At 41.7% G+C, this 23,980-nt stretch overlaps 1 protein-coding gene across 4 annotated transcripts in view; it reads right to left on the bottom strand.

Annotated features, from left to right (window-relative positions):
• FAM21 (Family with sequence similarity 21) overlaps positions 1-23,980 on the bottom strand; it is a 245,453-nt gene that overhangs the window by 49,171 nt on the left and 172,302 nt on the right. For 2 of the 4 annotated variants that reach the window (XM_068359354.1, XM_068359367.1), the window contains 3 exons: positions 13,120-13,216; positions 3,621-3,755; positions 3,022-3,180 (listed from right to left, as the gene is read on the bottom strand). In XM_068359354.1, coding sequence (XP_068215455.1) covers positions 3,022-3,180; positions 3,621-3,755; positions 13,120-13,216 — 391 coding nt within the window. The remainder of the gene's footprint in view (positions 1-3,021; positions 3,181-3,620; positions 3,756-13,119; positions 13,217-23,980) is intronic. The other 2 variants (XM_068359361.1, XM_068359373.1) reach the window with 1 other exon arrangement.

The raw sequence follows: 23,980 nt of genomic DNA, 5'->3' as shown, positions 1-23,980 counted from the left end.
ACCTTGATGTCCTAGCCGAAGACTTGGGGATAATCGTGGTATCCTTCGACTGCTTATGGGGCAGTAAGTACTGTATTCCTCCAGGAGTGAAGATTTTGAGCATTCTTCCTTTTGTCCCTCTATTGATGAGGGAATAACGTCTGCACGGGAAGGCTTGGACACTGGTCGTTGGTCCAGGGGAACCACCTCGAGGGAGGGAGAGGCAAAAGATCCTGCCAGGGACACCTCTCTGGGAGAGAGAATCTTGGCTGGTGGACTACTGTGGTGGTACAACTCCTGTAAATGCCTGGCACACTGCCCTGACTGGGGAGTTAAAATAAGGTAGGTTCCTTGCCGACCGTGGCATTGGCCAATAGATCCCCTGGGAGGATCGGTGCAGGAGATTTTGACCTGGGAGCCTTAAAGGATGGATTAGGATCCCTACCTGGTTCAATTGATGACTGGAACAACGGGCGGTGGGTAGAGGTGGACGGCTGCAACCTCGATGGGGGGAACGGAACTAGACACCTTACCTGTTTAGGGTCCTTGTGTGATAATTCCTCATGAAGGAGAGGAGATTGTTGGAAGTCATCTTTACGGCGTGATGTCCTAGACACCTGCGCTGGAGAGCTGCACTCATGAGTCGACCTGTAAAAAATGGAAGACTTATGGTCTTGTTTTGGTGAAGGGCGATCTACGCCTGGCGACCGACGCTTGCGTGCTGGACAATGAGAAGGAGATCCCCTACGAGGAGCTGGTGAACGGCGAGTTGGAGAGTGCCGATGTACTGATGAACTAAAAGGAGCTCGAGGATCAGTGTCGGGAGGTCTGCCTTTGGTCTGAAGGAGAATGCCTATACATTGACGAACGATGAACAGCTGGGAATGCCTAGGGACTGGCGAATGATGAGCAGCTGGCTAACGATGAGCAGCTGGTGAATGACGAGCAGCTGGCGAATGACAAGAAGCTGGCAAACGACAAGCAGCTGGTGAACGACAAGAAACTGTCGAATGTCTAGTAGCTGGCGAGAGGCAAGACGTTGCCAAACGATGAGAAACTGTCGAAAGTCTAGTAGCTGGCGACCGGTGAGTCATTGGCGAACGACAAGCTACTGGAGAATGACAAGCAGCTGACGAACGACGGACAGTAAGCAAACGTCGAGTCCCTGGAGACTGATGCATAGCTGGAGAACTGTGAACAGTTAACGAACAGCGGACTGCGGGCGAGTGACGAGAAGTTGGAGAATGATGAGAGGCTGGAGAAACAACAGCAGCTAATGAACCATGAAAAGCTGGTGAGTGACGAATAATCAGAGAATGACAATGGACAGGCAAATACCGCAGGCATGGGGACAGCGAGTCCGAAGAGAGTCCAATGAAATAGGCAAGGATCGGGAACCAGAAAGCTGTCGGCAAGTATGACAGTATGACACGTCTAGAAGACGAGATGAGTCACGAGGTGACTAATGATCTTAAGAACAGGTCTGTGCTTGAGGTGACGAGTAAACGAGGAGCTGGCGAGTAACGAGGAGCTGGCGAGTAGCGAGGAACTGACGAGTGACAAGACTCCAAGGGAGATTTTCTGATGATTAAAGGAGGGGATCGCAGGTCTTTGGGAAAACCAAAGTGACATCTACTGGAAGGTGGAGAAGGAGAACCTCTGAAGCGTCGAGGAAGACCACACACTCTGGGAGCTTGTCGGTAACGGCGAAGCTTTTACGAAGGGGAGGTCTGCTCAGCATGGCAAGGTGACCGAGGAGAGAGAAGACGTCTAGATGACCTTTGGATCGGGGTCTCTGGTGGGGGAGGGATTTCACTCTAGGCCGAGAGAGATGTCCACCCACAGGAGAGACTTACTTCGGACTTTAGCCCGCCCCTGACAGAAGAGTCGGCTCAGCAAGGGGGGGAGCGCAGTCTTCAGCAACGGTGGCAGCGGCGGAAGGAGGAGCAGGGCGGGAACCGTCGGCGGACGTAACTGACGAAACCCCAGGATCTCACAGGCCCACACTCAAAAGCAATGAGGGATCCCCCTCTGGGGAAGTCGGTGTTTGCTTCCTCTCCATACCGAGTTGAAGGACTTCAAAAAGAGCCTCCTTTGATGGGGGACTGTTCAAACCCAGTGATGGTCACATCTGGAACAAATCAGAGAAAGAACAAGTCTCCCCAAGGGGGAGGGGTGAGGCCATTTCTCTACAGGAAGCAGAACCATCCCTCGAGACCCCGAGGTTGACCTGGTGTTAACTGGTCTACGCTTCTGCTTGATAATTCTACAGGGGAGAGCGGTCGAACATGACCTTCGGAAAGAGGTTGGGAGGTTAAAGAGGAAGTCCTAGGTTTCTTCGACTTTGAGGAAGACCGCGAAGGCGAAGAATCACTTTTCGACTTCTGCTTACGCCAGTGCCCATACTTCTCCCACTGGGAGGCAGCCCACTCCTGGCATTCAGGACAGGTGTTTTCCTGGTCACAACGCTGCCTGCGGCAGGAAGGACACAGCAAAAGCAGGTCCGTATCCACGGAGGACGTGAAACTCCCTCAAGAGCGACCTTTGGGTCCTGGAATAGTCCACAAGAGGACGGCCAAGGAGACAGCACACACTGAAAAGAAAAAGAATAAGCTATTAGGCAGTAATGGCAAGTCAATAATGGTGCGGGGGAAGAGCGGCAACATTCATTCTCCACCCGAGCCAAGAGCAAAATGGGTTCTCAGCCCAGGTGTTTGAGGGAGTGGGGTAGCAAATAACCCCCAAACCCGCTAACTAGCGGGTGGGTGGTTAACCTCACTAAAAGTCTTATGGCTCATCTTTTAGCTTCCCCAAAAGTAATATCCCCCTATAAATAGCATTGGTTTATATTTAGTGATGGAGCAGAGAGTACTGTGCTTACTGTATAATGATTTGAAATATCTTGTACTTTAAATACTTTTAATTTACTTGGGTCTCTGAGGCTCCTGTAAAGAATGATGAAAATTCTTTTCCTGTTTGTTAAAAAAAATAGCAGCAACAATTGTGAGCAATATGCAAGTAGTGATATAAAACAATACTTACAAGAAGCTCGAGATTTACTTGAAAATAAATCGTCCTCTTCACTTTCACTAGCAAAGAGGTCACTTTTAGAGGGCACAGGGCGTTTGGGTTGGGGAAGTTTTACTTTGATTGGATTTGGCATTGCTCTAACATTTTCAACACCAGTCCGAGATAGTCCAGCTAAAAGAAAAGTACAGCACCATTAATAAACATCCAAGAATTCATGAATACTAAAACTATTCACCAAACATAATTTTTTCTAATACTCGGATTCTACAGACTGTATCAGTAAATTAAAATCATTTATAGATAATATACTTACTGACAAAGCCCCTATTAAGGTAATCACAAAATTCAGCCTGATAGATTATAAAAACTTTATCTCTAAAATACTGAGTAATATTTTGAATCCCCCAACACTACATAAACCAATCAAAGACTGAGAAAAGACAAGAAACTCTGTTTTCAACAGAATCAGCAGGCTTCAAAATACTGGATATTACTTTTTATGGGGTTGAGTATCATTGGACATGAACAGACAGTATATTTGCTTTATAATGCACACCAAATATCAAATGTTAGCATGTAATAAACAAATCTTTTTTTGCATTAATACTCACCAGAAGCTGAATTAGTTGAATGACCACTGGAATTTCTTCCATTCTCCTTAACCATTTGAGAATCCTCATACAGGCCCCTAGAGGGCTTTGTACTCCCAAAGAGGTCACCATCTTCATCACTTTCAGAGTCAAAACCTTAATCAGTAACAAAAGTAAAAGTTATGAAATTAAAATTTGAATATATTCATAAAAATACATAATGACAAGGAAAATAGGTTTTCAAATACATTTTTTACAAAAAATAAGATTGATAAAAAGTATTACTCGGCTACATGAATTGAACTAGTTATTGTTAGGAAAATGTTTTCAGGCAATTTGCCAAACAACCGGAACAACTGCTTTCAGTGGACCATATGCATAACTATTCAAGTACCATCAAAAGTTCTTTGCATCTTTCCTTCATTACTTCTATATTGCATTCCTCTTTTCCTTCCAAAAGATTATTTTAACTGAATGAAGTTGCATACAATCTTTAACAATGGTCATGACAGAATTATGGTATGGTTCTCTGTACGAGGATGACCTAGCAAGTTTGAGCTTTGGCAACAAAGACCAGTGTTTTTTTTTTTTTTTTTTTTTTTGCAGGTGTTTTATTAGATGTGCCACAAATACAAATACCAATGTCCTACCATTCAACTCTGACTGTTGGCATGACAGCGCTGCCAGATGTTGGAACTAGATTTTGCCCTAAATAGGAAAATGGCTTTGTACGGTACACTTTGTATGTCTGCTTTTGTCTTAGAAATATCTATTCAACACCCAACATGTCTAGCAAGAGAAAAAAAAACTGTCTTTAGTTACTTCCAAGCATACTAGGAAGGAAAAAGGGCAATTAATCTTAACATATAAAAGGGTGTTTACCTTAGGGAAGAGCTATTTTTTTGGGAGGTGGAGTAAGGTCCCAAGAACTTTCCTGTAGAAGGCTAAAACGGGGAATCCAAATAAAGAAGAAAATACCATAGAAATACTATCTTCCCTGCTCCAGGGCCAGTGTATCAATATGCATAACACAGACTCAGTGAGTATAAGGGAGATCCATGGATTCAGGCTCTATTAAATCTGTCATAGAACCTCTTATGCTGAAATACATCTGATAACTGATACATTCATCACCATGAACCAATACTGGTACAGGAGACAAAGCTACCTGGTTGCTAGAATGCTCTTGACTACAATCTTTTATAATTAAAGCTCATACGCTTCCCTTTCCCTATACGAGTCTAGAAAGGTGTTGGAGACCATAAAGCACACCAATATTTGTGGGGTTAGTGTGGTCTCCAAGAATTAATAACAGAGAAACATTAGAGTAGACTTGTTCACCATAACATACAATCATCAACAAAGCAAATGATTAGTTTGTGCATACAGTACCTGGGCCAATATAAAATAAGTACATATACCTGTCGAATTCAGGCTTTTTGTACTAAGAAAGTGGTAAGGTCAATGTCATACAAGTATCCTGGACCAGGGTTCGAAAGCCAGCCGGTCATATACTAAGGTCTTTGAGTGATTTCGCCTGGGGCTCTGATCCCGAGGTTGTTAAGAGAATCCAGACTTTAATGTATCAATATATATGGCTTATTTGAAATATGAAAAACACGTTTAAATGCGAAAAATTTATCATTACTAGAATGACAAGTTACAAACCTACCAAATAGCTACGATGGCAAAGATGGTTTGATTTCATTTCTAAGTACAAAAACCTGAATTCGACAGGTATATGTACAGAACAATTGTCATTGACTTTTATCTTTCTTCATGGCTAAGTGGTAGGGTTAATGTCATACAAGTATCCTGGACCAGGGTTTGAAACCCAGCCGGTCAGATACTATAGTCTTTGAGTGATTTCACCTGGGGCTCTGATCCCGAGGTCGTTAAGAGAATCCAGACTTTAATGTATCAATATATATGGCTTACTTAAAATATGAAAAATATGTTTAAATGTACAAAAATTATCATTAATCGAATGCCAAGTTACAAACATACCAATAAGCTACGATGGTGAAGATGGGTTGATTTCATTTCTAAGTACAAAAAACCTGAATTCGACGGATATATGTACAAAAGAATTGTAATTTACTTTTATCTTTCTTCGTGGCTAAGTGGTAAGGTCAATGTTATACAAGTATCCTGGGCCAGGGTTCGAAACCCAGCCGGTCAGATACTAAAGTCTGAGTGATTTTGCCTGGGGCTCTGATCCCAAGGTCGTTAAGAGAATCCATACTTTAATGTATTAATATGTTATTTTCATTAGTAAAATAAATTTTTGAATATACTTACCCGATAATCATGTAGCTGTCAACTCCGTTGCCCGACAGAATTCTACGGAAGGGATACGCCAGCGATCGCTATACAAGAGGGGGGTGTACTCACCAGCGCCACCTGTGGCCAGGTACTGCAGTACTTCTTGTTGACACCACCTCAATTTTTCCTCGGTCCACTGGTTCTCTATGGGGAGGAAGGGTGGGTCAATTAAATCATGATTATCGGGTAAGTATATTCAAAAATTTATTTTACTAATGAAAATAACATTTTTCAATATTAATCTTACCCGATAATCATGTAGCTGATTCACACCCAGGGAGGTGGGTGAAAACCAGTGTACATGTATATCAAGAAGCTAAGTATCCCGTATTTCATATTATCAGTTATTCAAAATAACAATGAAATTATAAGTACCTGGTAAGGAAGTCGACTTGAACCATTACTCTGCCTTTAATAAGTTCGTCTTCCTTACTGAGCGCAGCGTTCCTCTTAGGAGGCTGAACAACTCTAAGGTGCTGAAGTATCAAGGGCTGCAACCCATACTAAAGGACCTCATCACAACCTTTAACCTCGGCGCTTCTCAAGAAAGAATTGACCACCCGCCAAATCAACAAGGATGTGGAAGGCTTCTTAGCCGACCGTACAACCCATAAAAAGTATTCAAGAGAAAGGTTAAAAGGTTATGGGATTATGGGAATGTAGTGGCTGAGCCCCCGCCTACTACTGCATTCGTTGCTACGAATGGTCCCAGGGTGTAGCAGTACTCGTAAAGAGACTGGACATCTTTGAGATAGAATGATGCGAACACTGACTTGCTTCTCCAATAGGTTGCATCCATAACACTCTGCAGAGAACGGTTCTGTTTGAAGGCCACTGAAGTAGCCACAGCTCTCACTTCATGTGTCCTTACCTTCAGCAAAGCAAGGTCTTCTTCCTTCAGATGAGAATGTGCTTCCCTAATCAGAAGCCTGAATAGTAAGAAACTGAGTTCTTAGACCTTGGAAAAGAAGGCTTCTTGATAGCACACCATAAGGCTTCTGATTGTCCTCGTAAAGGTTAAGACCTTTTTAGATAGTACCTAAGAGCTCTAACTGGGCAAAGTACTCTCTCCAGTTCATTCCCCACCAAGTTGGACAGGCTTGGGATCTCGAACGACTTAGGCCAAGGACGTGAAGGAAGCTCGTTTAGCAAAAACCGAGCTGCAAGGAACATGTAGCCGTTTCAGATGTGAAAACTATGATCCTGCTGAAGGCGTGGATCTCACTTACTCTTTTAGCTGTTGTCAAGCACACGAGGAAAAGTGTTTTAATGTGAGGTCCTAAAAAGAGGCTGATTGGAGAGGTTCAAATCTTGATGACATAAGGAACCTTAGGACCACGTCTAGATTCCAGCCTGGAGTGGACAACCGACGTTCCTTTGAGGTCTCAAAAGACCTAGGGAGGTCCTGTAGATCTTTGTTGGTGGAAAGATCCAAGCCTCTGTGGCGGAAAACCGCTGCCAACATACTTCTGTAACCCTTGATCGTAGGAGCTGAAAGGGATCTTACTTTCCTTAGATGTAACAGGAAGTCAGCAATCTGGGTTACAGTGGTACTGGTTGAGGAAACTGCATTGGCCTTGTACCAGCTTCGGAAGACTTCCCCTTGAGACTGATAGACTCTGAGAGTGGATGTTCTCCTTGCTCTGGCAATCGCTCTGGCTGCCTCCTTCGAAAAGCCCCTAGCTCTTGAGAGTCTTTCGAAAGTCTGAAGGCAGTCAGACGAAAAGCGTGGAGGTTTGGGTGTACCTTCTTTACGTGAGGTTGACGTAGAAGGTTCACTCCTAGAGGAAGAGTCCTGGGAATGTCGACCAGCCATTGCAGTAGCTCTATGATCCATTCTCTCGCGGGCCAGAGCGGAGCCAACCAACGTCAGCCGTGTCCCTTTGCGAGAGGAGAACTTCTGAAGTACCCTGTTGACAATCTTGAACGGCGGGAATGCATACAGGTCGAGATGGGACCAATCCAGCAGAAAAGCATCCACGTGAACTGCTGCTGGGTCTGGAATCGGAGAACAATACAACAGGAGTCTCTAGGTTATCGAGGTAGCGAACAGATCTATGGTTGGCTGACCCCACAGGGCCCAAAGTCTGCTGCAAACATTCTTGTGAAGGGTCCACTCTGTGGGGATGACCTGACCCTTCCGGCTGAGGCGATCTGCCATGACATTCATATCGCCCTGAATGAACCTCGTTACCAGCGTGAGCTTTCGATCTTTTGACCAGAAGAGGAGGTCCCTTGCGATCTAGAACAACTTCCACGAATGAGTCCCTCCCTGCTTGGAGATGTAAGCCAAGGCTGTGGTGTTGTCAGAGTCCACCTCCACCACCTTGTTAAGCTGGAGGGACTTGAAGTTTATCAAGGCCAGATGAACCGCCAACAACTCCTTGCAATTGATGTGAAGTGTCCTTTGCTCCTGATTCCATGTTCCCGAGCATTCCTGTCCGTCCAAAGTCGCACCCCAGCCCGTGTCTGATGCGTCCGAGAGGAGACGGCGGTCGGGTTTCTGAACCGCCAAAGGTAGACTTCCTTGAGAAGAAAGCTGTTCTTACACCACGCGAGAGTAGACCTCCTCTCTTCGGAAACAGGAACTGAGACCGTCTCTAGCGTCATGTCCTTTATCCAGTGAGCAGCTAGATGATACTGAAGGGGGCGGAGGTGGAGTCTCCCTAACACGATGAACAGGGCCAGCGATGAAAGTGTCCCTGTTAGACTCATCCACTACCTGACTGAGCATCGGTTCCTTCTCAGCATGCTCTGGATGCATTCTAGGGCTTGGAAGATCCTTGGGGCCGACGGAAAAGCCCGAAAAGCTCGACTCTGAAGATCCATACCCAGGTAGACAATGGTCTGGGATGGGACGAGCTGGGACTCCTCAAAATTGACCAGGAGGCCCAGTTCCTTGGTCAGATCCATAGTCCATCTGAGAATCTCCAGACAGCGACGACTTGTGGGAGCTCTTAAAAGCCAGTCGTCTGACGGAGCCGGACACAAGATCATGGTACTGCTGCACAGTCTGTGAACTGTCAACCATGGGGAAGCGAGGAAGTACAGTGACAACCCGAAGCTGTCTAGACTGTCTGGGTCGTACAGACAACTCCTTATCGGGTTGCTGAGGTTGCCGCACTGCGTCACAACAAGTCACTTCTGCTGGTTGTTGAACGTCTTCCCAGTGACACACTGACTCCGTAAACAAAAAATCCTCTAACAAGGACTAAGCTTGGACTGCATGTCTTGCAACACAGCTCAAGGTCTATGGGAGCAGGTGTGGTAACAGACGGGGTTAGCGACTGAAGTGGAACCATTACCTTCCCTGGAAGCATGTTATGCTTAAATAAAAGTCCATAGGAGGCTACGCAGCTAAAGGCTCCTCTCCAAATGACAGAGTCCTCAAGGGAATATCAGAAGGAGGGAGAATAGCACTTTCTCATCTACAGGGACCATATCCGAGAAAAGCTAAGTTCTCTCAGTGAGGGTTTCACTGGTGCAAAAGCAGCAGACTAGAAGGCAACGTTATGAAACTGCTTGACAGTCTAGTGAGTTGGCAACAACCAAAGATGTGTGACTGAGAAGCATGCGGTAAGGTATGCAGAGCATGCTGTTTTAGACTGTTTTGTTGATGAATTTGATAGCCGGCATGATAATCGTAGAATCAAGCTGCACTAAATATACGTACTATAATCTGCTTCACCTCAGGAAAGGGAAACTCGCCCTGTTGGCAACACTGCATTACTTCATGCATGCTTGCATGGGGTTTTAATATCAACATAATATTTACATTACATTCATAACTCATGATTCATTTTTGTTTTGAAGATATTTTTGCCATATTTTTGCGATTTTGTTAAAAATATATTGCAAGGAATACATATATATTTTTTTTTTTTTTTTTTTTTTTTTTTTTTAAGTAATACGAATAACCTCCATTATCATAATGCTTGTGTAGGCATACATGTATATGTTTTACAAATGCAAAGTTATGAAAGTAATGAGGTGTTATTATTGTCATTTGTTAATTCATTAATGACATAATATTGTCTTCAGAGTGCCACCTAGCCACCAACAATAAATGCCCCCCCAAAATTTATATTGGCCCTGAAGTGGCCCCCCCACTTTCAGAGTCCTAGAATCGCCACTGATCCTGTGAGGTTCCTGCCTCAAGAGTTGCGTCTGCCTCAAGGGTTGAGGGGGTAGCTGCGCAGAGAGAGGCTCATGCTGCATAGACTGTGGTACAAGTTGAATGGGAAGAGGCTCAAGCTGAGGAGAAAGTGGCAGATGCATGCGTTGAGGTGGCTGACTCATAGCATGAGGTTCCTGCCTCAAGAGTTGCGCTTGCCTCAAGGGTTGAGGTGGCTGCGCAGAGAGAGGCTCTTGACTCACGAGTTGAGGTTCTTGAGGTGCTTGCCTCGAGAGTTGAGGTTCTCGCCTCGAGGAAAGTGGAGGTGGTTGTTGCGAGAGTTGAGGTGGCTGCCTCAAGGATGGTAGAGGTTGTCGTACCTCAAGAGGTTGCTGCCTCGAGGGTAGTTGTAATGCAAGATACTCCTGCCTCAAGGGTAGAGGAGGTTGTAAGGCATAAGGCTCCTGCCCCCATTGTTGAGGAGGTTGCTGCGTGGTAAGAGGCTCCTGCCTCAAGGAAAGTGGAGGTTGCTGCACAGCGCTGGTATCTGGCAACTCCCAACGCGGCAGCTCACGCATGGAGGTAGCTTGAGGAACCTCAACCTCATACGTCTGGCAGATTGTACTGCGCAGAGGAGGAGGAGCGTTCGCAGGAGGAGGTGTATTAACCTTCTCTGCCTGAAACTCCTGCATCAACACCGCAAGCTGAGACTGCATTGTCTGCAGCAAAGACCACTAGAGTTTAAGAAAGACAACAACAAACGGAGCTACTGTCCGTTGAGACTGAGGGTCTAAAACAGCTGGTGCGGCAACAGACGGAGCTACTGCCTGTTGCGATACCACCCTGCCTCTCTGGGAGGTGTGCAGTTGTCGTACTGCAGCAAGTCCGAACTGACCCAGGGCTAATGGCTACACCTAGGAGTTGGACTTGTGCGGAAGGGACCGACTTGCACTTAAAAGCTGCAAGATTTGGTCCATGGTTTCTGCGAGAAACCTCTTCCGCAGACGAGGAATAAAAGGGCTCTCTCGTCTTTGTGTGGGTGGGGTGATCACGTCGGCAACGTGTGTAGATACACCCGAAACCACGGAGGGAAAACGTCTGTTCGTCGATCAAGGCCTGCTGAACCCATAAGTCCTTCGACATTACTTCTCCCCTGGGCTTGGGAGCTTGTAAGAGGTCCCAGACTAGGCGAACAACTGGCACGAACAGACGAACCCTCGAACGCAACACTGTAACACTTTGAGCTTATCACTTATCACTTTTGATTTTCTGTTTGCACTTATTTCACTGAACTCAAAACTTTAAGTGGTTTGTACCTGAAACACGCAATTCTATCCTTCCTTAAAAGTTAGTAATTGCGAAAACAGAATTACAATGTAACAGAAAAATCTAATGAAAGATAAATAATTCAGTGGCTGGAAAGAGACTAAACACTAGATCAAAAAAAACTATGTTTAAAATCTCTCACCGCATAAAGCTTGAGAACAAGAATAAAACTCTAGAAACGTTTACCTTCTTCCCCTAAAGAGACTAGGGAGAAGAGCAAAAACGATAACAACGTTACTCGCTTGAACGAAACGTTTATCCTCCTCTCTCTCCCTCCGTCTCTATCTCTCTCTCTCTCTCTCTTGACTTAGAACCTGAGAGAAGAGCCCTATCATATATATCGTTAAAACATATTATTGTTAAAGGAAAAAAACTGAAAGATTTCCCAAATAAAAAGTTCCTTTATTAGAATTAAAACCATTAAGCTAAGAAAGAATGAACAAAACGCTAGAAACGGTTTACTCTTACTGCAACGTGACACCGTGAAAATTCTCTCTCTATCGTAACGATAGAGCGCAAGTTGAACGTTCTGAACGTCAACAACTGCAGAGACAAAACAAAACGTTAGTTCAACTTTGAAAAAGTACGAGACTATCAAAGAAATTCTTCAAAAACATTAAAATAGCCTAATATGTTAACAGGTAAAACCGAAATGACGGGCTCAATGTTAATTAACTTCGGTACCAAGAAAAGACCGCCTACTATTAGGAAAGGTCGAATATAAACAAATATAAAAATTAATTTTAATAAGTTTATAATAAAAGGAAGTTAATCGAAGAGGCCTATAAAAGGCGGAGAGATATAAAATAAATCTATAACTTTTGTTAAGCAAAATTAAGAAAGAGAGTCTATACTCTCTTAGACACCAACACTTCCGTCTAAGGGAAGGGTCGGCCATTTAAAAGTGAAAGAGAGTTCATACTCTCTTCGTCACCATAATTAATCAAATTAATTCCAAAAGCTAGCTAAGCTAATGATAAAACTTCCTGAATAGCGAAAGCTAAACTCTAGAGCAAATACATCACCAAATCGTGAGCAAAAACTCCAGAATCAACAGCGTATCCATGTAGGTCTAGCCGGAGGCACGACAGATGAAAAATTGAGGTGGTGTCAACAAGAAGTACTGCAGTACCTGGCCACAGGTGGCGCTGGTGAGTACACCCTCCTCTTGTATAGCGATCGCTGGCGTATCCCTTCCGTAGAATTCTGTCGGGCAACGGAGTTGACAGCTACATGATTATCGGGTAAGATTAATATTGAAAAATATATGGCTTATTTCAAACATATATAAATATATATATATATATATATATATATATATATATATATATATGTATATATATATATATATATATATATATATGAATATATATATATATATGAATATATATATATATATATATATATATATATACATATATATGTATGAATATATTCATATGAATAGATATAAATATATATATATATATATATATATATATATATATATATATATATATAAATATTTATATATAACATATATATATATATATATATATATATATATATATATATATATATATATATATATATATATATATATATATATATATATATATACACACATATATATATATATATAAATATTTATATATAAATAAATTATATATATATATATCTATATATATATATATATATATATATATATATATATATATATATATATATATATATATATATATATATATATACTGTACATGCAACAAGAGTACTTACCTATACCTTTGTTATTGGAAGTGGATGCTGCTGCTGTTGTGGTACTGGTAAATCTATTGTTTAATTCATTGGTGAAATTTGGTCCATTTCTGGTTACCTGAAGTAAAATAAATTTGGAAACAGTCAAGGATATGAAATTTCTCTTAATTAAAATCAAGTCTTACTAATTTCTCTGAAATGCACTACTAATGAATTACAGTACTATAAATATACATATACCTTAATTATTTTATAACACATTCCCAAGTACAAAGGCAGGTACAAATAACTTCAGTAACACAACTAATGGTTTCAAGACTCAAAGAAAAATTAAATGTTTAGTCAGTCTCAGTATAAGTCCACCAATAATCTGGCACTTTTGGTTCCACAGCCTTTAGAATTTTTTTGTAACATATCAGATTGGCTAATAATACATGTCATATACATGTACAGTAATTTACTAATTACAGTATAAATATCCACTCAAGGGGAGTGACTCGGACCCATGGAAACAATTTTTTTGGAGTCATTTAAAAATTAATCTACTTTTTTGTTTCTCAACTGATTTTCATATCTTGAAAAGCATTTTGAAGATAATCTTATAGGCTAAATTTCTTAAACAGATTTTTTTTTATCAATACTCAATTTTTATAGTAATTCTTTTTTCAAATATTGTTATTAATTGTAAAGATTACCCTTTTCATATACAATAAGTTTTTATAATTTTTCAAAACTTCTCTATAAATGTTTAGAAGATAAAATTTCCTATCATTTCCTATCTTTTCCTATATGAATGGTAAATATTCTTCTATAAACAAAAAAGTAGTTTTGATTTTTCCCTGAAAATTTCATGTTTTGAGATACGGCCGTCTTTTTTTTTTAGAAATCGTCTGATTAACTTTATTGAGGGTTAGTTTGGGCTTTTAGGGGTAATTATACCACACCATTTGGGATCATAAGAGCATAATCCTTATATTTTCAGGGTTATTTATTAAGCAGCGGTGTGCACCACCCCTCAAATTCAAAAACATATATGCTACATACATCAAATGCCTACATTTGAGTAAGACATTGCTGGCATAATATTTTAAACTTTTAGCATGAAAATAACAAAAATTGTAATTATATAAATGAGTACACAAAGAAATAAAGCTTCATTTGTTTTTGTAGTTATCAGTTAAACATAGTTTAGTATGCATAAGTATGGGTTTTTAGTAGTAATTTCCCTCAACACTGGGGATTATAAAATCATAATCATCATATCTCATGGTTATTTGTTAGGCAGTGGTGAGCCCCATCCCTCATATCTCAAAATATATAAGCTATATGTACCAAATGCTCACAACTAGAAAACAGTGCTACCATATATTCCTGTCTGCGTATTTTCTGGGTAAATTTTATGCTTTAGGCATATTTAGTTACCATCTGACACTTTTTGCATCATTCAGTACAACCATAACATGAGAATTGTAAATACACAAATGAACAAAGATATATAAATATAACTTAGAGAAATGCAACATAAGTTTTTTCAAGACACGATAAAAAAAATCAACTACATTCTCTATTTTCAGCCTTGAAGAAAGAAAATGGTTCACATGAAGTTTATGAGAGACTATTATAAGTATCTTTACCCCAAATGCACGAAAAAAAATTGATTATTTACATAGGCTAATAAGAAAAGGGTTGCGTAAGCGACCGTATGCACTCATGTAAATATAAAAAAAAAACTTTTTTGCCATAAAACAAATTGTTTTAACTAAAGATAACATTTGAAACATGAAATACAAATATTCTCCAAGCCAAACATGACAAATTTGGAAGTAATTTGTAGTTTTCCTAACGATACAAACCTTAGCTATTTATTGAGGTATTACTTTCGGCGAAGCTGAAAGGACGAGCCATTAGAATTTAGCGAGGGTTAACTACCCATCCCACAAGTTAGCGGGAGGTAGGGAGCTAGCTTGCTACACCCCTCACTCACACACCTGTGACTGAGCTTCACTGCTTGGAGGTAGGACTTCGACGGGGGACAGGGTTGGTGGGCAAGTACAGTAATGCCTCACAACATGAAAGTAATTCGTTCTGGAGTGGCTTTGTAAAGTGATTTTTTCGTGTTGTGAGTCACATTTCACATGCAAATAGACTAATTTGTTCCAAACCCTACAAAACACCATATTAAACCTCATAATAAAGCTACAGTATAACCACAATGAAATACTGTACAGCCAAATACATTCGAACCATTCAATATACCTAAACTAAATGTTAATACCTGCAAACTAAGTACGTAGTTACTACAGCATAATGTAATAATAAATGGAAAATAATACAATATATGCAGTACAATATTGTACATATATTAAATATACAGTTACACATGTACTGTATTAACACTGTTACCCCTATTATAGACTACAGCTACATTTTCTGTGAAATATTTTTCGTAAAGCGAGTCATAAAAATATTCGCATCTCGTTTAGCAGCTTGAAAATTTCATAAGCAGAGTCTTTCGTGAAGAGAGGTATGACTGTATGTATAAATAGCTATGGCTTGTATCATTAGGAAAAATACAAATTACTTCCAAATTTTTCATTTGTTCTGTAACTGGAATACAAACCAACGCTATTTATTAGAGGGTGACTCACCTATTAGGAGAGTGGATGTCCCTGATTGATTGATTGATTGATTTAAAGTTTTCAGGCATCCTGACATCTGAGGTCATTGACGCCGGTAACATTTAATTTATGTATACAAAAATAAAAGATAAAATAAAATAAAAAATAAAAGAGTATTCAATTAAAATCATAAAAGTTGAATGTCATAAAAGTTAAAAATTTTTCAGAAGACCTGCTTCTGAAATAAATCTAAAAATGCCACTTGCATGGTAGGACACATCATTTCCAAGAATCTTGGCAAGGATGAACCTGCCACCCTCACCTCGAGCCTCAAACAAATATCTATTCCGCAAGTTGTTATAATTGGGGCATTCGGTCAACAAATGCCTTACTGTTAGAGGTACTACACAGTCGTCACAATACGGTTGGTGTTGGCCCTTCAGCAGAAACTTGTGTGTCAACCGAGTGTGACCAATACGGAGACGACAAAGAGACGTCTCCCATTTTCGGGGCATCATATTATACCTCCAAGGAGATATGAAATTTGTTACTTCTCTCATTTTATTGCCATCTTGACTATCCCATTGCTGTTGCCATTTATTGCAAACCAATTTCTTGATGTCAGGTAAGAAATCATCACAGGGAATGGGATACCTTCTTGGCAGCAACTCTGATGCAGCCTCCTTAGCCAGTGAATCTGCCTTCTCATTCCCGGACACACCTACATGTGCTGGAACCCAACAAAATTGAACTGTTATACCTCTCCGTCCAATAATGAAAAGCCATTCTAAAATCTTTAAAACTAGAGGGTTATTAGAATTAAAAACTTCCATAGCTTGCAGGACACTCCTTGCATCACTAAAAATTGTAAAATTACCCTCCTTCTCCAACGCTATTTTCTCAATAGCGGTTAATATGCCATACAGTTCGGCAGTAAATATGGAAGCGGTCAGAGGAAGTGCACCTCTACAATTAAAACCATTACTATGTACTCCAAATCCAACGCCAGCATCAGATTAGGAGCCATCAGTATAGATAAAAGTTGATCCTCTATGTTCTCTACATGTTCATTAAAAAGAGACCTGGCTTCTAGGTCTGACATATTCTTCTTATCTCCAATAAAATATTTACAAAAAGATATCTCTGGTAACTACCATGGAGGCGTTGGTGATACCTTGAATGGAAGTACCTTATTTCTAATTATATCCAGACTATTTAATAATCGTTTCACCCGAAAGCCATAAGGTTGAGGGATGTCCCTGACAATCTGGCTTTTGGCCTTACCGGAGGTACTCCTTATTGTGCAGGTTAGTGCACAAATAAGGAGAGCTTATCACCTCCTTAAACCTGCCAAGCATGGTCTGTGGCCTTCACAAGCTGTGCGCGAAGAAGTACTAGCAATGTGACTGTTAAGGTAAGTTATTCCAAGTCTTGTAGGAAATAACCGAGGAGACCGAGACATTCCCAATACCAACTTGTCCGGGTAAGGGGATGCAACGGTATTGGGACAATTTTAGGTTACACAAGGGAGTAATGGTTTACCTACAGAGGTATGAGGTCAGCTTGTGCAGAGGACCCACGATGCCGATTTCCCCAAGGGAGGGGAGGATGAAGAAAGGAAGAGCCAAACATTCCTTTTCATTTATTCAGACTAAGACCCTGGTAACCAATGCCCTCAACCTTCTGCTACTTATCCAATAAGGAGCCTGAGGTATTAAACCAGCTGTTGTGCAGCCACCACAGGACTGATAGAGAACGTATTGGGGTTCCTGTGTGTCACATCTTACAGGTAGTGAGCGGTGAACGTAGATGGCGTTTCCACATGCCCGCTTGCTATACCTGCATCACAGAGTAGTTCTTTTTGAAGTCCAGGGATGTAGCTACACCACCTGACATCATGGGCTCTGAGACAAGGTGATGGAGGAGGATCAGAATTCAGAGCAAGGTTAATGACCCTGCGAATACATAAGGAGATTGTGTTTTTCGTAATCCTCCTCTTGTTTCTGTCCATGTTGACAAAAAGTGAGGGCACTCTGGGCCGAGCTGCTGCCATTCTCTTGGGGTAGTGCCTCAAACACCTTACTAGGCATAGTAACAGATGATCTAGGTCATTGGTTACAGAGCGGAGACTCGTTATCCGGAAAGAGTCCAATCTAGGCTCCGAAATCCATGGATTCTGAGTCTTTGCAACAAACTCAGGGATGAAGCAAAAGCTTACCTCTCCCCATCTCTTTGAATGGGCGACATCATACGATAGGCCATGAAGTTCTCTAACTCGTTTGGCTGAGGCCAAGGCAAGCAGGAACACCCTCTTCCAAGTTAGGTGGCGATCTGTTGCCTGGCGTAATGGTTCGTATGGAGGTCCATTTAGGGACCGAAAAACTCCAACCATGTTCGTATGAGGGAAAGTTCTAGAGATGAGGAAATGTCCATTCCTTTCAGTTAAAACCAAGGCTAAAGGCTGAGCGATAGCCTTTAACCGCTGAAACCGAAAGAAACATTTCTTCCAGCAAACACACAAGGAACTCCGCTATTGCTGGGATAGTAGCATCGAATGGATAGAGAACCCCCTCTATGACACCAACCACAGAAGACGTTCCACTTCGCCTGGTAGACTGAAGCTGATGACTTTTGCAGATATCCGGACATCGTCTTTGCATCCTGTTGCAAAAATCCTCTTTGAGTGAGGATATGATGGATAGTCTCTAGGCATGAAGACGTAGCGAAGCTACTGCCTTGGGGTAGATGTTGACATGCGGTGGCCCGAGTAGATTAAGTCGTGGAGGAGGTTCTCATGGTAGTTCCGTCAGGAGCAGCAGAAGGTCCAGGAATCATTCTGCATGATGCCATAGCAGAGCTATGAGGGTCATTGAAAGATTGACTGATGTTCTGGTCTTGTTGAGTGCTCTTGTCATCAGACAGAATGGTGGGAATGCGTAAACATCGATGTTGTCCTACCGTTGTTGAAAAGCATCTTGCCAGAGAGCCTTGGGGTCTGGGACTGGGAAGCATTACAATGGGAGCCTGAAGTTCAGGGCCATTGCGAACAGATCCACAGTTAGAGAACCCCACAAAGTCAGGACTTTGTTGGCTACTAAATGATTCAAAGACCATTTGGAAACTACTATCTGCGATGCTCTGCTCAGATTGTCGGCGAACACATTCCTCTTGCCGGGAATGAAACAAGCTGATAGTGAGACCGGCTGGACTTACGCCCATCTCAGTATCTCTTCTGCTAGATGGGATAGGGGCAGCAAAAAATATTCTCCTTTCTTTTTTATGTAAGCCACTACCATGGTGTTGTCGCCATCACCACCACCAACTGACACGCCAAGAACTGGTGGAACTCGTGAAGGTCCAGATATACGGCCTTCATCTCTAGGAGATTTATGTGAAGGTACTTTTCGGACTCTAACAAAAGGCCTGAGGCTGTGTGGTGCAGCATGTAGGTGCCCCCAATCCTTCTTTTGATGGGTATGAAAACAGCAGATTCTCATCTGCTAGCCACGTTTGAGGTACGGCCTTTCCTCTGGTCCCATAGGGATCAGTGTCTCTGGGGAATCGAAGGCCTGATTCCAATTGGACTTCAGGCTACACTGGAGAGACTGAATCCTGAGGCGACCGTTGGGAACTAGACGGACCAAGGATGATAGGTGTCCGAGGAGACATAGCCCCTTTTGGGACAGGCGTTCTTCTCGTCTGAGAAAAGGTCTTGTGACCTTCCGCAGACTCACTATTCTGTCGTCTGATGTGAAGGCTTTGTGTAATTTGGTGTCTAATATCATGCCCGGGTATACCAGTCTTTGAGTGGGAAGCAGAGATGATTTCTCAAGGTTTACCATGATCCCCCAGATCTTAGCAAAGCCTCAGATTTTTGTCTCGGTGCTGAAGAAGGGTTGCCACCGAGTCTGCTAGGATCAACTAGTCCTCCAGGTAACGAAGGAGAAGGATGCCGAGCCCGTGTGCCCAGGATGACACTAGGGCAAACACTCCTGTGAAGTCATGAGGTGCTGTGGAAAAGCCGAAGCACAGCACCTTGAACTAGTATATTTTGTTGTTAATGTTGAATCTTAGATACTTCTTTGAAGACAGATGGACTAGGATCTGGAAGTATACGTCCTTTAGATCCAGTGTACACATGAAGTCCTGTGGCTGTTTCGCTAGTCTGACCGTGTCTGCCGTCTCCATGCTGAATGAAGTCTGTTCGATAAACATGTTCAAGGCCGAGAGGTCGATGACAGGTCTCCAGCCTCCAGACGCCTTTTTCACAAGAAAGAGTCGACTGAAGAAGCCTGGGGAACCATTGAGGACCTCCTGGAGAGTGCCCTTCTCCAACATGGTCTGGACTTTGGCCCGAGGGGCCTGCCCCTTTGCTGATCCTATCACAAAAGAGCTCACAAGCACTGGATTCTTGGTCAGTGGAGGGATAGAAGAGATGAACAGGACGCGATACCCCGAACAAATTACGGAGACCGTTCAAGGTTAGCCCTGAGCTGCATCCCCCTTGTCCAGCAGCTTTGTAGGCATCCACCAACTGGTGAACAAGCAGGGGGATCGCCTATCCTAACGTTAGCGGCTTCTGCCGCCACCTCTCTGCTGTTTTCCTCCAAGGTTGAACTTTGTGTCTTTCCAGTCCTTGACAGGAAAGGGCTTTTTAGACACCTTTACATTCGCTGCCATCTTACTTGTGTCTTTGGAGGAGCTGGGGGTCTGTAGGGCCAAGACGTCAGGGACTAATGAAGGAGGGAGTCCGTGTTGGACTTCCTCCAGCTCTCCACAGCCTACTCGACGTCCTTTGGCTTGAAGAGGAAGGAACCCTCCAGGGAGGAGTTCCGGAGCCCAGCAATCTCGGCATTAAGGACCTGTTGGTGGAATCTCAGGATTGGACGTGGTCATCAATAGAAAGGCTGACCCGGCTCCTGACCCTCTCTGTGGGTCTCTGAGTGCTGGAAGAAGACTTTGGCACTGTCTTTGAATCTTTTTGATCCACTTTTTGGGGGAAACAGGTTTTCCAAGACAGAAGGTCTGGGTGTGACAACCTTCTTGGCAGGGAGAGAACTGGGAACCTCTACAGGTCCCAAGGGTAAAACGGAGCTCTCTTCACAAGGTTTTTCTGTCGGTGACGGAAGGGGGGAGGCCTAAACTGACTCTTCCCTATGAGAGCCTCTCAAGTCGGAGAGTGAGGTATTGGTCGGTAGAGACGATGATGGATTTACAGGACAAATCTCTAACATTGGAGCCCTGACCGGAGTCAGCATGACCCTGGATGATGGAAGTTTGTCAGGTATTCCCCTCTTCCTCTTCAGAGGAGAAGCAGTCGTGGTCCGTTGTCCTGGGTCAGTCGAAACGGAGGAAGCCCCCAGAGAAACCTTGAGGGCTTCTGCATGTCGCAAAGGAAATATTGGAACAAAGGCCTGGGTCACAGCCCTGACCAAGGTGCTGAACCACAGCTGCTTGCTCATGGACGCAACCTCCGATAAATCCCCGGAAGGGATAGAGGTCGAAGGGACCTTCTGAGGAGTCTTCATTCTCAACAATGAAGACTTAGGCACCGAAGACGTTGGTTCCTTCCTATGCGCTGGAAGTTTCAGGATCTTAAATCACTGAAACTTTCCTCTCCCTCCTTCCCTGGCTGTTATGAGTTTTTGGGGAGGGGGAATGGGGCAACGGTCAAAGGTTGGTGACCACCTCACCTTTCTTTGAGGCTACAACCACCACCTTCGGTGGCTGCAGCGGGCAATCCTCGCTTAGATGAGGATGGACACTCACCTTTGCAGTCGTATGGTGGGTGAGTGACGGAACGACGAGGAACCTCCTGATGTGAATGCGTTGATGATCGCTGACGTGAAGCCTGATGTTGAAGCGACGATTGTCGAGCAGGAGAGTCTACGCGTCGACGAGCGATGCTGCGAAATCGCTTGGTCGATCGCTACCGCTGTACGATGTAGTGGTTTGTGAACTGTGGCCAGATGTAGTACGCAGACTGACTAGTGTCTGAATGCCGACCAAACTCCAACGTTCACTACACAAATGATGAAATGGTAGATTACCCAGAAATCTGGCCAAAAGGTAAAAAGTCAAGAAAACTGGGCACTGGGTACCACCCACTCAATTTTTTTTATACTGGGCAAGTTGTCCCAGCTAAAACCTCAAATTTTCCAATTGTCTCTTCTTGCCTTGAGTCTGCTGAATAAACAGGTAGTATCACCATTGATTTAATTCTGGGGAAAATCTCTATAAAAATAGCTCTATCTTCTTTAGGTAAGATCTCTTCAAGCTTAAGTAAACGTTAAGAACATTAGGAGAAAAATATGAAATTAAAAGCATATAAAACAATCTCTAAATTAGTGGCCGAGAAGGGGACAGATTATGAGGGGAAAGAAATGCTTACTGTTTACAAAAATAAAATAAAAAGTTTTATTGTATTTGGAAAAAAGAAAAGAGAAAAAAATAAATACAATGATTAAGAAAATACAGGTCTTCAAAATCAGAATGAGAGACATAGCTATCTCCATGTAGAGCCTCCTAGGAATCAATCCTCTAAATATTTAATCTACATATATAAGTATAAATAGAGACCAATATAAATGTATATATTTGGGCTAAATTCAAATGTAATTTGAAGGGTAACTTTGTTACTTAAATTTTTCTTCTGAACCATCATTTAAATCATATTTCATTAAAGCTGCTTCAGAGGCTTCCTCAGTGCTACAGGTAGTTGTTGAGTTACAACATATGCGACTTATGACTGTTCGACTTTACGACAATTTTTCAGGGTGATGACATCACAAGTCTATTGGAAATACTATGCTAATTGGACAAATATTTCCTCAGAAATAATCAATTTTTTTTTTTTTTTTTGAAAAATAAAAAGTATATTAAGAAAAGTTTTAATATCTGTAAAGTTCATATCACATGTCTGGTGACGTCATATTACCGTCGGAAAGCGACCGGGCAATACGGTGATTTCCTTCCAATAAGCTAACGATTAACATAATACTCCTATTATCGAAATATTAAGTAACGACACAAAGTATTTGATGGGTCTGTATCGGTTGTTACGAGTACTACTTAGCGTAAATTTGACTCTGCTCTAGTTTTATTTAATCTCTGATAATAGATCGATATTTATCTAAAGATAGTACACTAATTGGACAGATACAATATTTTCTTAAAAATATATTTCCTTTTACATGTATATTATGAAAATTAAATACATTTGCTTTGTAATTTGGTATTTTCTTTCATTTCTTGCAAGAAAAAAGAAAAAGGATTTACATATTTTGCAATCCATTCTTTTAGAATTTATGTCACGTGTCTTGAGACGTCATATCTCTGGCAGAAACACGCTGGCAAACCGAATTATTTCCTTTTGGCGTGTTACCGAGTAATCTTATTACAATATTCCATCATCAAAACACTGAGTAATGATATCAAGTGTTTTAGTGGTCTGTATCAGTAGTTATAGAGAATAGTATAACTTACCATAAATTTGAAAAAAAAAAAAAAAAAGAGTGTCTGATGACGTCATATTTCTGGCAGAAGGGGAGTGGCCAATCAAATGATTTCCTTTCGATGCGTTACTATTATTCCCATAATCAAAACATTAAAATTTTCAAAGAATGAAAGCCACTCCAGAATGAATTAATTTCATGTTGTGAGGCATTCCTGTACTGTATGAAGCTTTAAAAATGAACTACCCATATGTGCACAAGCACATACACACACACACAGAAAGAGCAAGAAAATTTTCGCATGATAACTATAATGGCTAAAATGAACTGTGACTTCCTGTAACATATTGGTGCTGATATAATATTCATCATGAAGATATTTCGAATAAGTTAAGAAATTATATAGAAAATATGCCATTGCCATCTGTTGATACAGCAGAGGGACCTTCAGATCAGCTGATCATAACCAAAGGTAAACAAAATATTAAGTAATTCTTGATTGGTAAAATGCTTCTGAAATTGAAATAGAGAATAAAAAAATGCATTAATCGAGCATATGATATCCTATGAACCAATAAAATGACATAATGATAAACAGTAAGAAAATATTGATAAAATATGATCGAGATGATTACCGAATCATGATGCATCATAATAAATCTACGGAAACTCCACTTTTTGAAATCTCTGTCGTAAATCGACAACTACCTGTGCAATAAAAAAGGATAGAAAAATATCAACAAATACAGTACAGTACTCCATTTAACTTCCCAAAAGCCATGCTACAGAAGTCTAAATATTATAATACCC

This window comes from Palaemon carinicauda, chromosome 2, assembly GCF_036898095.1.
Source record: "Palaemon carinicauda isolate YSFRI2023 chromosome 2, ASM3689809v2, whole genome shotgun sequence".
NCBI lineage: Eukaryota > Metazoa > Arthropoda > Malacostraca > Decapoda > Palaemonidae > Palaemon > Palaemon carinicauda.
The sequence above is the reverse complement of the archived record's forward strand: the minus strand, read 5'-3'. Positions and strand labels throughout refer to the sequence as shown.